Consider the following 17,487-nt stretch of genomic DNA (forward strand, 5'->3'; position numbering starts at 1 on the left):
TAGAATATTTATGTCATATTTGTGGCTTGCCACCCACAACTTAGCTTAACTTAGATGATTTCCATAGCCTTTCTGGGGCGCAGTTTTCTTCTTCCTAACATAAATGCAATCAGGCATTTCTTATGCTAAGCAACATCCAAAACAGGCTTCAGCATGACTGGAGGGAAGAGAGCATCTGGAATCTTTTACATCACAGACTTTTTATTAAAAAAAAGGAAGGAAAACAAAATGTGAGCAAAGAAAAGCTTCTCTAGGGAGGGAGGCGAGGTGGCAACCTATTTTCTCAAATGTCAAACTTCAGGAATTTTACAAGATTTGAGCATTCTGGCTTTTCTTAGTGTTGCTGATCCACTGTGATCCCTTGCCTCACCAAGGCCAAGTAATATTAGACTATTTTTGGCTAGCACGAGCAGGAGGTCATTCAAGAGTCCTATGATTCATCCAGGATGTCCTGGATTAGTAAAGCTAAGAAGAGTTCAGCCCCCTACAAAACAAGTTGAAGCATCTGTTCCTTATTACCCATTTCTCAGCAGGCTGACTAGTTTTACTGAAAACAGTTGTACAGCTGACAAAATATCCCCCACAGGTATTATTGATTCAGCTGAGATGGGTGTATCAGAGTTCCAAAATCTCAGAGGTGTCTACACAACATTTGATCTGCAGCTCTCCAACTGCAGGTGAGAATAACCTGGTATATACAGCTACTGGTTGGCTCTGCCACTGTTACACAGAAAAAAGAATAAATTAGGTTGGCACAGTTATTACTCCTACAAGCTGCACTTACCACTGAGAAAAATTAAGCACAGTGTCCCTGGCCAGAAAGACTCTGTGAGCTACTATGGTAACAAACTAGCAATGAGGATGTTGTGAAACCACAGGTCAAGACAAGCCATTTCAGTGTCTAAAAGTCTTACTCTTTGGTTCTCAAGGCAAACATAACAAATTAATCATGACAGAGATTATGATTTTCTTCTATTGTCTTAACCTAACAAGGTTATTGTTACAACCTAACCTTGTACATTTTGGTCTCTTGCCATGGCCTGCATTGTCAACACCTATCAAAACCGATTTTAGGTTGTTCCAATATAAGCCTTTTAAGATATTACATCTTCTGCAGAGTGTTTGTTGGGTTCTTTTTGGAGGGTTTTTTTTTTAATAGATGTGGTAGGTATTTCCACTTGGCACTTGGTAAGAAATCTAATTAAAAAAAAAAAAGTCACTGCATAGATTATATTTTCTGTTCCCATCCACAGAGTCCTTCTGTACTACAGAGTGATGTACACACCTTGCTGGTTCTGCTAGTTAGAGCTGGACATAGTGCCCTACACGGTGCCTTGAACACATAACTGAAAGGGAACAACATGCAGGTACTGCAGTGTATCCAGTCACTCAGCCAATATTTATTCTGTGTTTGACTTTATTTAGTGGAATCTTCTTCAAAATCCATGTATCACTACTACTCCACACATGCAGGATTGTAGTGTTTAAAATATGTAAAAATGCACCTGTTTAATTATTTATAAGCTCTTACTGTCAACTGCTGCAGGAGTAAGTCTTGTTTTAAGCCACTCCTCTAGATGGCAAAAAACCGTAAGCACCTGTGCTTCTTGTTGATTTTCAGTAGAGCTGGTTTTATAGAGAAATGAATGTATATATGCAGAGATATATGTATTACATAGTGTATACACACAGATATATATGTATACACTGTATATATACAGATATGTATACACCACATAACACATTCCATGGGAGGAAACTTGGAACTTGTTGGAACTTTAAGGTTTCTTCCAACCCAAACCATTCCATCACTCTGTGATTCTGTGATTCTATGATTCAATATACATACAGAAACTCGTGTTGTAAGCTGAGTACATGTACATGAGTAGTTCCTATGCCTACAGAAAAATGCTATGTTGTACTGCAGTAGCAAATACACAGGGCAAAACTGCTGGTGGTAAGGACAGGATATCCATGATGCACGTTTTGAGAAGCAAAAGGCTCTCTGGCTGCACACCAGCATGTCCCATGGCCTAGATGCCCATTAGCAGCTGGATGGCACCTTCTGGTTTTATTTCAGCCCAAAGACTTTCCAAGCTGCCCACTCCCGAGACTTAACAGGGAAGCAAACCAAAGTGAGGATTTCTGGGGAGTTACATTGCCAAAGTGTAACTTCATCTGAACTAAAATCCGCTCTATTCATCACCTGCTTCCATGAGGTCCCACAGAGACTCACTCTCACCTGTTTCCTATAGACGTAACAGGCCGCTATTGCAACCATGGTGGATTCTCCCACAAAACCAGCGAGAAGGGATCCTACTCCAAGCGTGGCTCCATGAACTCTGTTGAAGGCACAGAAAGAAAGCAGTCATTGTTGTGTGAGAATGCATGACTCATAATTACATTTGCACTGGCATATATAACCAATCTGCTGATAGAAATATTTTCTTCAAAGGCACAATACACTGCCTAAGAGAATAACTGGTATTTTAAAGGCCTCGTTTGTTTTTAATGGCTACACTGTTTAGTAAAAGAAGCACACAGAATCAAATTATGGACTAAGAATTTAAAGACTTGTACAGAGTGCTGTAGAATAGATTATTAAACTTATGAACAAGATATTCTTCCATTAGCTTTCTTAACAGTGTGTTTATTAACATGGAAATAAATTCCCCTTAGGACACGTTTTTGCCTCTTTGACATTCGTGTATTTTTTCCAAAGGGACATCACTATTGTGCCTGTCCAGAGTAGTCACGATTGTGCATTTGTAAATGTTTATTTTCCAAACAGTGACACTATTTAGGCTTTGTATCATGGTTAGTATTTGGAGAAAATGTTCTGAGCTATGCAAATTCAGCTATCAAGTGACAGGGAAGAGGAATGAAGAGGACAGCAAACCCACGGGTTCTGTGAGGAATAATGATTTACCCTAGGTAAGGCAGCACGATGAGACTGGTGATGAGGACGATAATCCGCAGCACTGAGCTGGGTGCCAACACAAATGTCTTCTTCAGAGTCATCAGCCAACCAGTCAAGTGTGCTCTGACAGTCACTGTTCATAAACAGGGGAGAAAAAGAGGCAAGAATAGTAAAAAACAAAAAGTCAGGTCATCTCATATACAGCATTTCCATGCAGAGAGCACTGTTCAGAAATAACCACTGTAAAATTTACTGCTTTTGCACCCAAAATTTTGCACCCTACTAGAAAGGAAGTCGATCTTATGTTCAAATTGCTTTAATATACTGATTTGGGAAAATGAAGAAACAAAAAAAAGCACTTATGGACAACACTTGTTCCTAAGAGCTGCTCTCTTAAAACCAATTTATTAGACAGTCCATTCTGTTTTCTTCATTAAAAAAAAATCCCAACTATCTCCTTCCTTAAAGAGAAGTCCTACCAAGGAAAATTTTCTATCTGGTTCCTGTGTGGCACATGGTGTAACAGTCATGCACAAGAAAAGGTATCTACATGTACCTATTCTTGTATTTGTAGTTTACCTTTACTATGAAACTGTCTTGTTGTAGAAGCAGAAAACACTAAAAGATGTTGCATTTAATTACAGAGCTAGAAATTTGAAACATTTTGATTATTGATGTTCAGCTTGACTTGCTCTTTGATAGAAGTATTAACTTTTATTACATAATGCTTATGCTCTGAAGGAGCCACCAAGGTTACAGGACTTTTCTTTTCCTTTTTTTTTTACCTGGAAGTGGAAAAAAGGAGAAGATGCGCAAAGGAACGACACACAGCTCAGCGAAAGCGAAGTCTACTCCAATTATGTCAACTAAAATCTTCTCTGACACATTTGGCGTCCAAAACATCACAAAACAGAGCTAGAAAGAACAAAATTTGAAAAATGATTATATTTCAGAAGGCAAGCACATGAAAAGGTAGGCCCTCCTGGACAAAAATATTTGTTTACTGCTGAGAAGATAACTCTACCAATGGTAAATATACATACTGTATATTTATTTTTAGCTTGCATTCAAATACACGTGTACATAAGAGAGATACCTTAACTTCAGAAGCAATTTCTACTATTAAATTTTTCTCAAATACCAAGTGTGATGCAAAGAGAAAGATTGTTTTTTGTTTCTGCAAGTGGTTGTACTTGAATGGTTTATTGTTACACAAACAGTAAAAGCCCAGATTTTTACAGCACTTGATCTGGTTAAAACACTTGTACTCCTAAACAGATTATCAAAATTTTTAGTAACTAAAGATTTGAAGTCCCCTAAGACCCAGAGATCTGACCTGAACCTAAGACTAGGGGTTTAAATTTGCTGCTGAGAAGAGTACTGTTGGTATGCAGTAAGTCTGATAGCAAAGCACAGTCCTGCAGACATGGTGCTCTCAGGCTACAAATCCACTAAATCTTGATATTTTCATTAAAGAGTGTGTTGTTTAGTCCATACAGAAAAAGAAAATTTCCCTGAAAAACTCATACCAACTGCTACAGTGGTAGTACATGTTTAATTTTTTGGCCAGTCCTGAGGCTTCCATCTGAGCTGAAGGGGCTGTTGGCAGCTGCAGGTCTGGCTTCAGTTCAAGGCACTCACTGAAGAACAGTCCTGACAGTCCTTACAGGACTTCCCCTATAAGAAAGCATACCTTCAAGTATAAGTACTTTATAATTTAATTTGATTTTGTGATTTAAAAAATCACATCTGATTGCTATTCTTGTAACAATATTCTTGTTATTCTTATATTGTTATTTATTGTAAAGTGAACGTTAAGGAAGTGAGCTGACTGAATGGTGCAAAACTGGGGACCTTAAATGATCTGGCACTCATCAGGTTACAAATCTGTATACCCCGTAAATTATGCACATTGGCTGTACAACAGAGTTTGTAGGACTCTATAACCACTCTGTTATAATTTAGCCTACCATGATATGGTATGATAGCAGCTAGCTCTTTTCTTTTTATGCAGTTGTCATATCCCTACACGTTCAGATGGCTTTTCAAACTAGTCTTTGAAGTCCTACAACCTCTAAGACAGCTGGGATTTCACTCTCATTCTTTGGTAGGGTGTCTGAAATTGTCCTTTCTGTTTAGCCTCCAAGTGCCCAGACTGCAGAAGCCTCCCAAGGCCTGTCACTGAGTGGCCTGTGTGGTGAACAAAACACTTCACATTCCTGCATAAAGGTCCATCTTCAATTTTCCTCTGCACTTCTTAGAGTAGGATCTACTATTTATGTGTTACAATTGCATGTTTTACTTGACTAATCTGATGATGGTGTATCTCCATCACCTCTACAGAGAACAACAGTAAGTGGAGGAAGGCAAGAGAAGACAAAAGAACTGAGCAGTCTTTGTGCCAATCTACTGGCACAGGGTATGACTGAAGCAGAGGGGACAATCTAGAGCAGAGGGGGTTGTGTGGTGGAGAATTCAGTTATTAAAAAGTAACTGTACAACAACAGAGTGAATTCTTTCATTGCTGGAGACACCCTTAGGCAGATTGCAGTCATTTGTACTCTCACTGCAAATGACCTGTAAAGCAGTCATACAGGGAATATTTTGTCAAATCTTTATTCAAAGTCCAATAAATAAAGTAAGATACAAAGATGCCCACTCTTCATTTATGATTTGCTGTCTTCATGAAACAAGGACCTTTACACTGCTTGCACTGCACAATGCCATTTAGTGTCCTAGTGAGCAGTATAGCTGCTGCCAGATTCCATACGTGCATGCTAACATACAGAGCCTGCCCACTGCCTGCAAAAGGCAAACAGAGCAGCCTTTCCCTCTTCAGCAGCCACTTGAAAAAGTGTTGAACATGGTTAGACAGGCAAGCAAATGGGTGACCAAAGGCACTGTACTCAGTTCTGCTCTCTGAAGGTTTCCTTCTGGCCCTAATAAGAACAGACTCAATCTCCACGCAGCTCCCACCGGAGTAAGGTCACTTTGCCAATCAAGGGTAATGACTTGCACCCAGGAGTTACGTGGTCATTCCTCCCCAGCCTTTGCAAACTGCAGTCTTCCCCACCCCCCGATCAGCAGAGAGTGGTGCTGGTAAATGGCTTCAAAGAGCACTTACACAGCAGCTGGTGGGTAAAGACTGCTAAGCTTAAGAGTAAGCTGCTTGAGGAGGTGAGGCACTGCAGCAGAAGGACCTTCTATTTCTGTCTCAGCATCCTTCCATCTTTTCAGCCGCAATACTGATAACTAGTTTCATTTTGCTAAGAGAGCCCTCTCCATCATCTTATGATATTCTCAATGCCTACAGGGAACAAAGCCTCAGGAAAATAAATTAATGCTTTGCATCATTCAAGCCCTCTGCAATTGAAACCCTAGAGTGCTTGCAACTTTACTATTTCAAAGACAAAATGTAGTGGAATAAACCCAGGCTCTACTTCAGGCAAAGGATAACACTCAACATTCAAAGCAGGAAGATATTTCAGCTGCTGATTTTGTTACAGATGGTGTCTTCTGAAAATAAGATGAAGTCAGCTTTTCTGTGATTCTGAGTGGTCTTTAGGATGTTTGTCACTATCTTGGTAAAAGGTGATGCCTGACAGAAGACTGGGGAAGATGGTAATAGTAGTCCAGGAAAATGTGGCACAGAAAATTTGAGATTGGCTCTACTGCAATAAGCAGTGTTAATTTCCTGTGACTCAGATCAGGAAAGATTTTAGGAAGTAGATTTACCAATAGGATGTTTCCTATCTTTCTCCTAATTTAACACTGTTTTCTCCCCCCACTTGCATTTCTGTGCACGTCTGCAAGGTTAAAAATAAAATAAATGACTTGGTTAGGGTTACAACTATACCTTCATTTAATCTAATCAAGAGATGAAGACTAAACAGTGAAAGCTTCTGCAGAGGCAAGCAATGTGCATGCAGAGTGGCACTGCAGCTTCAGGCTGCAATTGCAGTTGGCTGTTGAGTGTTGTATCTGGCAACTCTGCTGAGGTCAAAGCATTTCAGTGTTTTGGGAGTAAGGATTTTTCTTGTAGAATTTTAGCAACAAAGCTTATTTGATTTTTTGTTGCCTTATGGTACGAGTGCAGCATGATATTAAAGGATAGTTTTGATAAAGCCTTTGATCATTTAACTGGAACTTCAACTGACCAGCAATGAGGGTTTTGAAAATACAGGAGGAAATGAAGGTGTAAACAGCAGAGTGGAATGCTACAGAGAATAAACAGTTCTGCACAAAGACAGTAGTATGTATTACCAATTGTAATATCAACAACAGTAACCTAAACATTTCTGAAGATATTTTAGTAATTTCAATTGATCTGAAGGGTTTTGGGTTTTGGCATTGTGCCTTTAATTGTTGTACACTAGTAAAATTTGAAAAACTTTACAAGAACTCACAGCACCATAAGAAAACCAGTGCAGCTATGCTAGCTCAGATCAAAGCTCCAGCTAGATTAGTACTGTCTCCCTGCTAAAGGCCACTGGGAGCTGCTGAAGGGAAAAGGGGATCAAAACCAGGGCAAGTGTAGTGTAAGAGATGCCTTTCCCAGTCTGCATGGGAGTTATGGCTCCAGGAGTTCAGTAATCCTGGTGCACCTTCATCCCATGCAGGCGATGCTTTATCTTATATTAGTGATTCTTTTTCAATACAGCTGTGCATTAAAAGTAAGTAAAAAACACTCTCACTTGTGGCTTAGACACCCTCGTTGAAGAGGTGTGCCTTTTTTACATGGAACCTGGCTAAATTCAGTGTTTAAGCATATTCAAAAGTCAAAATTAAAAACTTTGCTGTCACCAAGCCTGAAAGAATGCACCAAATCTTTTTTTTTTTCCATAGGGAAAGTACAGAACTGCTAATGTTCAGTTCAATTTCTCTTTATTCTCTTAAGTACAATTATGGCATTTGACTTTCACAAATGATTGTGATGAAAGATTGTTCATGAGATTTTGTTTCCAAGGCTGCATGTGTGAGGCTGAATGCTTCTAGTTCTTGAAAAATAACAGTCTTTTCATAGGCCTTGTATCTCCTGGAAGCTATTTCCATTTATTCTGGTTGCTGACAGGGATTACTAAACCTCAGAGACCCACTACATAATGCATTATAATACATTATGCTAACAAAGGCTATTGTCGTGTGTATAGTAATCTGCAGGGTGCCAAACTGATCTGCTTTTCAGCACTTGTAGAAAACTGCCTGTCTTTTGAGATATTCATTGATAAATATAAAGCACAAAATAGTATTCTAGTGAGCTATGAGCAACAGTACAGCTTTTCTAGACTTTGTGCGGTCTTTAGTAAGAAGAAACATTGGCAGATGACAGACACATGGTATGGCTCTGTGTTTCTCAGAAAGAAATTAAGGAATCCAAAATGGATGTTTTTAAAAATAGGTTAGACATATGCCAACCTGGAATGAGTATGGAATAACAGATTTTATTGTGGAAACTTATTTTGTGATGAAATGCAGTTCCTATTTTTCTCCTGCAAAAAACCTCTTAGCAGATGTTTCATATCGTTTGTTGAACCTGATATATTTGCAGAAGTGTGGCTGTCCAAGGGAAGAGTTTTATCCTAAAGATATTGTTCTATGTATGTATTGAGGATTGTAGCTTAATTTAACATGTGCCTTGTTCATTCCTTATTACCATTTATGCTGCATGGTGTCCAATGAGGGCAGAGGAAACCTACTTGGAAAATTGTTATACATCTCAGCTTTGAATTGCACCTCTGGTCTTTGGGATAGTATCAGCTAAGTTTATAACTGTTAATACTATGGAAGAATATAAATGACATGATTTAGTCTTTTGAACTGTGCAATAAACAAATCAAAAAGTAGTCTGAGTCTTACTTGGTTGGATCTCCTGATTTGCTAAACGTCTCCATGGTCTCCCTCTTTCTGACATAAACAGAACTTTCATAATTCTGTCCCCTTTCAGAGCTTGTATCACATAATATAAGCTGATTTCACAGATGTATTTTTGAAGTCAAGATAATATCTTGTTCTAACTAACATCTGTGTCAAACGCTGGATTTTTCTCCTCTGTTCAAGAGCCTATTTTGTAAGATGCTGGAAAAAAAGTTGTTTAATTTGGTAGTGCTGTTTTTACAGCTATTTCAAATCCATATCTTCATCGACCTTGAAAATTTAGTTCTCTAAATGACTACATAGTACTGGAGCTTTTCACTCCAAATCTTACTTTAGCATCTTATTGTTAAACTGCACTTCTGTATTTTTATGAAGAATAGAAGGTACAACAGTTTGTGACTGCTAATTGCTTACTAGTACTGAAACAACAGAATAGTTGTTTAAGAACAGTTAATAGTTATCCCCACTTTTCAGATTCCCATTGAGGTGTTCTTCCGTGTTGAATAGAGGTGTGGCACAGAATACAAAGTCCTAATACCCCCTGAAGCTGCCATGCACCTCTTAGGAAGTTGAAAAATAAAGAAAGAATTCAGCAGGGTTCTAATGAAGAAAGAAGATGCAGCTACTCATTGATTTACACAAAGAAGGGCTTTTGTGTTTTATTGTGGCTCAAGAAATCATAAAGTCTAGGTTTTATCATGAAAGCATTATTCCCTGTTGTCAGGAAATTGTATCTAATTTACCATGAAAATAATCAAGTAAAAGCCTTGTTGTCTTTAAAGACTTAAGGTTTTTTGGGTTTTTTTTCAGTTAGGTTGGTTGTTGTTTTTTTTTTTAAGCACAGTTCTATAAACAATCATAAATTTTGTTTGAATATGTGGAGGAATCACTGGTTTCATACTACACTAGAGGCCAGCATCACTGCCTCACTACAGAAGCTTGCTGCATACCTGGTTGTTGCCAGAATAAGCCTGCACACTCATGCTGCCTCTACTGTGTTTCATGTCTGAGAGCAATCTTTGCAGAGCCACACTTGCCATTTTGGCAGTTTTGAGGAATTTTTGATATACAGCAGACAACCTAAATTCATCATCCCAAGTTGTTTGAGACTCTGAGGTGTTAAGCCACAGATCACAGAATATTCTGAATTGTAAGGGACCCACAAGGATTATCAAGTCCAGCTCTTAAGTGAATGGCCCACACAGGGATTGATCCCACAACCTTGGTGTTATCAGCACCATGCTCTAACCAGCTGAGCAGATCTCAGGGTCAAGGTTGCTGCAGTCTGATGCGCTGCTGAGACACATCATGATGTGTGTTCATGTGCCCTGTAACTAAGAAGAGGTCAGAAATTGGGTCCTTTTCTTGTGTGGGAAATGTGAACTCTTCAGGAACAGACTGTCCAAAGCCCCAGGGAACTTCTGACTTCACAGCAGACACTGCTTGGCACAAAGGCTGGACCTGATGAACTCCTGAGGCCTTTCCAACCTGAACAATTGTGAGGTCCCATGAAACAAAAAACCCTGGATCTGTGAGCAGTAAAAATGTCAGACTGCAGTCACATTTGAAACTGATTTATGATAATGCTGATGACCTGAATCACAAGGACATTCTCTCACAGTGATGATCCCTCAGGCATGTGCAAGTCAGTATAGATTTCTGTGAACTTGGTGTTCTGTGCCGGGGCTGTAAGGCTGAAATCAGTCATGATAACATCTGTCAAGCAGAGGGGGAACCAGAGCCTGCTTGTGGGAACACCCCCTAACTTTATATCTCCTCCTGAAACAATTGGTTTATGCATATCTAAATCTTCCCCCAGCTTTCCAGAGTGACAGAGCACTACAATCTTTAGAAATAAAGGAATGTCCAGCACGTCCAGCAGCTGCACAATTCACTGACTCTCTGATAGCATTAACACAATGCCACATCTGCTTTCTCTCCAGCTGATGCTGAAAGTACTTAGGTGGTATTTTCCAAGCTGCGTTGGGTCACTAATTGTTTCAGGTAGTCATCATATCTTCCCAACAAATTACGCCTCTTCGTTTTTTACAGAAAGAAGAATATTTTACTTCACTTCTAAAAAGCTTCAATAAACCAAAGATGGCAGATTTCTGGTCTCTTTTTGAAGAGACCAGAAATCATCTCCCAACTTAGTAACTTTTTCTGTTCCAAGTTTTCAGCGCCCCTTGCTGCTCTTCCTACTGTGCACACAGAGTTTGAGCAGAAGCATTTTTCTGCAGGGACAATTTTTGATGCTTCCTTTTCTGCCTGCTCCAGCCACTCATGCAGAACAGATCCTTTGTATGAAACCTGAACAATCATGAAGGAGACATTAATCTCCACCTCACTGGAGCAAACAAAAAACCTTTGTTCCAGGACAAAGGCTCAATGCAGTACCATGGATAGTACAAGGCCCTGGTGAGGATTTCATAAAGTCTGCCTCTGGTGGTCCAGTATCTTCCTGTGCAGGCTGGAATGTTTCCTTTCATGTCCGAAACAATTTTTACTGAAATGGGAACTAAACCTGACCTTGCAAAGGTGAAGAGCTTCTTGAACACCTGTCTGCCAATATGCCATTTCCCAATTATTATTTTTTGCCAATATGCCATTTTCCAATTGCTGCTTTTTGTGCCAGCAGCCTGAAGATTGAAAAAACCCCAATCTTGGAGTTAAGAGATGGGCAAAATCAAAGCAGTCAAAACAAACTGCTCCACTGCATCCAGTGGTATTACTCTAAAAACTGTCCTTGACCTTCATATGGTCTACAACAGTAAAGTCAAAATAAAATTGATATAGTCTTAAAAATTAATGCTGCTTTTCTAAAGCACGGATATTCTAGATAAGACTTGTGAGATCTTTTTAATACAATAAGGCTGTAATGAGACCATTGGTGAAGTAAGATTTGGGAAAGTTTGGAGAGTTGTCTGTGCTTTTCATGTTCTTTGTATACTCACAAGAGATAAGGACACTGAATTCTGTCACGCAGAGAATTTCAAATACTGGCATGGTCAGCAGCTAGGGTTGTGTCCTCTGAGAAGGACCAGACTCTTGCTGTGACATTTATTCCTGTGGATTTTACTGCCTCTCAGTCCAAATTTGCCATTACTTTAGTAGGGCTGGGTTGTAACCTTTGATAATAAAGCAATGCAGAGATGCAAAACAAGGACAGTAAATAAAAGATAGGAAAAAATGAACACAAATCCAGTGGCCTCTGCAATGGCTTCAACTTCTGACACTGAATGTCACAGGTAGATATAGTAGCAGCAAAATATGGTTCCTATATACATTTCACAGAATCACACAATATTATAGAATATAGAATCATACAATAAAAACAGCAAAGGCTCATCCTAGTTAATGCAGTAACACAAGCCACTTTAAGAAAGCTGGCTCTTATGTTATCTTCCATTTATAAATTTTAGTGCAGGGTTGGTAACTGACCTTCTGGAATTACAACACTGCAAACATAGTCCCAGGCCTGTGTTTGTTAGAAACACAAAGCATGTTTGTTAAAACAAAAGCATTTCAAAAACTGGAAAGCATTACTGCCATCAGAAACTTCCTGCTCCAGAACTAAAATTCCTGATTTCTACAGAGTAATTTAGTTTGTGCAATGTTTGAGCACATGAACACTGATCAATCCACAGATTTCCTTGTTCACATGAAAGAAATCATCACAATCCTGTTTTTCATGGTGTGGCGCAGCTGTTTCTTCTAGTAAGGCAGAAATTATACAGTAGCCAAATCCTCAAGACAGAACAGATTAATGAGGTTTCTAACTGGATACTATATTGCATTCCCCATTTGCAGGGAAGATGTTCAGTATCTGAAATGCCAAGGAACTTAAATGTATGGCTTGTCCTTTTCAGACCATGATGCTATTCCCTAGATCATGAGTCAAAATTTTGTGAAAAAATGAGGCTTTGTGAACTTCAGTTCATTTTTACCTTCTTGTTCAGCTGCTCTTCTGCACCATCAGTGCACAAAGACTACATCTTTGACTCTCTCTTTAGTATTAAATAGGCTCATATTTCACCACACACCCCTCCAGTACTGCCCTTTTCTGAATTCAGACTTTGGTCCTTGTGGGCCATCTTCAGAATGCCTGCTATCTGTTACTTCTGTGAGAGTTGAGATGGGGGAGTGGGGAGGTTTCAGCATTGCATGCGGGTTAGATGTAAAGCACAGAGAAGGTGGCCTAAATTAAGGAGCTCGAAAATCCCCACTTTGTTCAGATTTCAGCTTGTGAACTAAGAACCAGTATTCCAGCAGCCTGGAATGTTTATAGCTCCCAAAGCTACCCAAGTTGCAATTACTGGGTGATTTTTCCTGGTAGCAACCCTCTCAATACACTGAGGAAATACATGGCATCAGTCACAAGGAAACAGAAAGTTATTTTTTATTTTTTCTTGTTCCCTTTTTCAGCACCTGGATCACTTGAAAGCCTGGGCATGAGGCAGCAGATACTTGGCTAAAGGGCTTGTGAGACTGTAAGAGGAATAATGGAGTAAAAACCCCAACAGTTTCTTGCATGGGTCAGAATTGCAAATTGCTTTGCTCCTTTCTAGGCTGATCCTTACCAAACTTAATCAAATGAACACACACAACCCTTCTCCCCTGTTTGCTCAAATGCATGAAGGTGAGGGGATAAATTCAAGTATTTCTACATTTTCTTGCTATCTGACAGTCTAGTACTGATTTCACAGTAGTAGTGGTAACTGACCTTTCTTTCAGAAAGGAGAGAACACTATCCACATTTTTGTGAAAACATGTTCACATGTATTGCTTGCAAACATTGCATGCAAACCCTATTTTAAAACACCCCTTTGCATACCCTCTGGCTACAGTGAAGCTGCCAAAGGCACCTAAAAATTAATCTCAGGTCAGGCCTTGATGCAATTTTCTGTCTCTTATCCAGGTTTTTGCTCTCCAAAGCCAGAAAGAAAGCAGAGTGTGTGTGATACTTCTCTGGCTACTTCAGCTCAGGAGTGCATTCATGGTGGCTGAATGCCATGGGACTCCTGGGAGCCAGTGAGAGCTGTGCACTGCAGGGATCTGCCACGCTATGGACACTCCTCTTCTACCTTCAATAAATTCCGTGAAACGGGAACATGTTCCTTGGCATTTTTCAACATGCAAGCCTCATTCATGTTATCCTGAGTGCAAACTAAGGGTACCTAGTAGGCCAGCAGTCAGGCTTGCTGCAGAGATGCAGTGAATTCTCCTTTAACTTCTTTTAACTTCTGTCAAGAGTTGCTTTATGTCTCCATATTTAGCAGACAGCATAGTTGAAAACATCAAATGCATCACTCTAACGCGTGTAAGAGCTTTGCACAGGATAGTTTATCAGGTGGAAAATGAACTTATTTGTAAGTGCAGAAAGGGATATGAAATGGTATATTTATTACACCGCAGACTGAATATTTGAGAGCAAATGGGCCTATGAAAACTGTACAGTCTTCGGTGTCCCTCATGGGAAAAATCAGCTGCCAGACTTAAGGCAGGGAAATATGATTTGCTGAGTTCAGCTGGAAATTAAACAACTATTGAGTATAGAGTGTTTGCACAGCATTAGGGAATAAGTCAATAAGGCAATGCTACTGCAATAATACCCTGAGTTGGTATGAATATTCTGTCTTTATTTATTCTGACTCCAATATTATCTGCCAGTGCTATATTTCACTGGCTGGTGGAGCCTTGATGATCAACTGGACAGGAGAGTCAGCCAGTACCCACTTGGCAGTTCCTAGTCTGGCAAAACCAAATTCAAAGCAGAGAGCTAAAGATCAGGCATCACAAGTTGTCTTTTAAACAGACAAGCTTTTTCAGCCTGGATGAAACACAGCTGCTACTCTTCCAGAGTGTTTGATTCTTGGTCTTACAGAATTAAGCAGGAAGCAGCAACTACTAAGTCTTGTTTTCCATGCTTCTCATTTTTTTGTATAGGGAATTTTCCCTGTTACAATGGCTTCCTTGTTCTTGATCAGGGTTTTCTTATCTCCTAGGTGCTTGATGATTAATTACAGTTTACTGTAGTAAATGGAACAAAGACTTGCTTCCTCCTCTGTTCAGGCTGAAACTGATCCCATCACAGGGATCCAGCAAGAGAAACCCCATGATTCTGGATCTCACCCTGCTGTTTTCAGATGGAGATGGGGTCTCTATTGAATCTTGCAAGTCTATGCTTCCCAGCATCTGTCCCTCTTTTTTGCCCATGGTTGGGAAGAAATAGAAGTTACACAAGCAAACGTGTCAAATGACGCAGCTTAAACCTTCTGCTGGTTATAACATAATATAAAAGCCCTCACTTAGAATGATCCTGAATATGATTGCATGCTTATCAGATACACACATTATACATTAATCTATGAGATGAATATAAGTGCCAAGTGATGGTAGTTTATGCTGCTGTGCTACAAGGTATAATCACTGGAGAGCTGACAGAATGTCTGTCTGCTGCTCCTCCTAAGGGACTGATAACCACCAGCAAATGAAAGAAACAACACTTGTCAGTAGTAACTCCTCAAACTACAGATGCTCGTCAGCAGGAGTCCTTATCAGTATTTTTTAGTCAGTATTTTTAATGCCCTGTCAAAAGAACAAGTTATGAATCTAAATAGTACACTCTATTTACAAAAAAAAAAAAGTAGCTTTTAATTATAGAATCTAAGAGATTACCTAACAAATAAAACAGAAAATAATTTTGCTAGTATTAGAAACATTTTAAAGTCATCATGAGACTCCTCAGTTATGAGCAACATAATTGAGGAGTCAATAAACCAACCCTGGCTGTGAAGTGGGTGACATTTTGACATCTATTGAAACACACATACTCAGCTCTCAAGGTTAAGCATATAAGCCAGTAAACTGACCAGCTGTCTGTTTGTAAGTACATTACATTTAAACTTTCACTGAGATTTAAATCTAATGCATGTGACCTGGTATTTGAGTTTGGTTACTACAGCACAATGCACACTAATCTGTTCAGCCTAAGTCCCTGAATCTTCACTTTTGTTGAAACTTCATGGTTTCTTATTTTTTTAAGAGATTTAAAGTTTTCACTAGTATGCTTGTAACAAGTAAATATGAAATTTATAAATCTTGCATAAATCATACACACATGCGAGTGTAAATGTAAACACTTTCTCTCCACTCCATCTTTTAGCCTTTTGGAACAGAAAGGAATGAAAAATCACATGGCAAAACTAAACATCTGGATTTTGTTTCTTAAGCAGTGTTTACTAATTAAATATAAAACAGCATTCTATACAATTAGCTTCTCCCCTTAATCAGTTTGTTTATTCTTGAAAACTGCTACCTTCCCCAACTGTCCATAACCATGTGTTCATAAATAAATAAAATTTAAAAAAAAAAAAAAAAAAAAAAAAAAAAAAAAAAAAAAAAAAAAGAAGCATTGAAACTCCTTTTAAATAGCTGGAAAGAGCTTCGAGCTGTTTCTAGTAGAACACATGTTAAAACTGTGCAGCTCTCCTGCTGTACATTAGCTTGGTGGCACATGGATGAGCATGGTGTGGTGCACACAGCATGTCACCCTGGCACCTTGAACCTGCCTTACTGGGAAGGGAAAACCTGTTGTAATACACAGAACACGAGAGAATATGAAGATAACTGGCCTAACTGGCCCCGTGTCTTGCTGACACTTCAGCTAACGTGAACCAAGCAGCAACAGGAGCTGGTGTTTGGAACTGTGTCCCAAAACCACAGTGGCCCGTCCCAGCTGAGGCTGCTGGAAGACAAGGCTGAACCAAATTGCACAGCTCTCGAACTACTGCCGTAAGAACTGACTGCCCCTTCCTGCTCTAAATGAACAAGGAAGTACAGACTATTCAGGGACACTTGGGAGCTTTCACAGTGCTCGCTGAGAAGCTGCTTCTCTGACCAGCATCCTGTACGTTCCTCATGCAGTGACCTGGAGCCAGCCACGCTGAGCTGAGCTTTCACCCCAGCGGCAGCTCCTTAACGAGGGTGCTCAGACCCTGCAGTAACTGAGGCACTCCTCGCCTTCCTGCCATGACCCTGAGATGTGGATGCCACCACTGGCAGTGCCCTGAGCCAGCTGTGACTGTCCTGCCTCCCCAGCGCGGCCTGCACCATCCACAGCTCAGGGCGCACGGCCTCAGCGTTCGCACACAGACAGACGTGTGGGGCACGGCTGTGGCCACACAGAGGAGAAGAGGAGGCTGCAGGGGCTGCCCTCACAAAGGAGGCCTCTCTACTTTGATACAGCAGCACTAAGAGCTGACGTGGAACCAGCCTGCAAAGCCTTGCAGCTCAGAGGCAGATGACCCAACACAATCACGTGGCTGCCAGCAGCTAACATCAGCCAGGGAAAAGGATCTTAACTGACTTCTGTGTCATCACAGAAGGCTTCAAAAAGAGCTCAGCTAGGAAATGGAGAGAAAATTGAGGAAAAAAAAAAAAAAAGAAAGAGAGAGAGAGAAATGTAATTTGGAAGTGTCTCTGCCCCATCACAGGCTGCCTTGGAAAAATCCCTGAATTTTGCACTCTGGTATCCAAGCTCAGAGACACTACCACTATTCTAAGAAAATCCCTTGCTAAAGCACAGCCTGTATTACTCCTGCTAGGCATGGGAGGGTTCCTTTGCGTAGCTTTCTCCTCACAGAGCCTGCCCCTCTATGCAGAGCTTATATGTGAGTGAGTGCTCTCCTCTG

General features: G+C 40.0%; 1 protein-coding gene across 1 annotated transcript in view; it reads right to left on the reverse strand.

Annotated features, from left to right (window-relative positions):
* ANKH (ANKH inorganic pyrophosphate transport regulator) overlaps nucleotides 1-17,487 on the reverse strand; it is a 97,869-nt gene that overhangs the window by 804 nt on the left and 79,578 nt on the right. Inside the window, exons 9-11 of the mRNA XM_063400269.1 lie at nucleotides 3,706-3,835; nucleotides 2,930-3,053; nucleotides 2,243-2,342 (exon numbers count right to left, since the gene is read on the reverse strand). Coding sequence (XP_063256339.1) covers nucleotides 2,243-2,342; nucleotides 2,930-3,053; nucleotides 3,706-3,835 — 354 coding nt within the window. The remainder of the gene's footprint in view (nucleotides 1-2,242; nucleotides 2,343-2,929; nucleotides 3,054-3,705; nucleotides 3,836-17,487) is intronic.

The sequence above is a fragment of the Prinia subflava genome, chromosome 1 (genome assembly GCF_021018805.1).
Source record: "Prinia subflava isolate CZ2003 ecotype Zambia chromosome 1, Cam_Psub_1.2, whole genome shotgun sequence".
NCBI classification, from domain to species: Eukaryota; Metazoa; Chordata; class Aves; order Passeriformes; family Cisticolidae; genus Prinia; species Prinia subflava.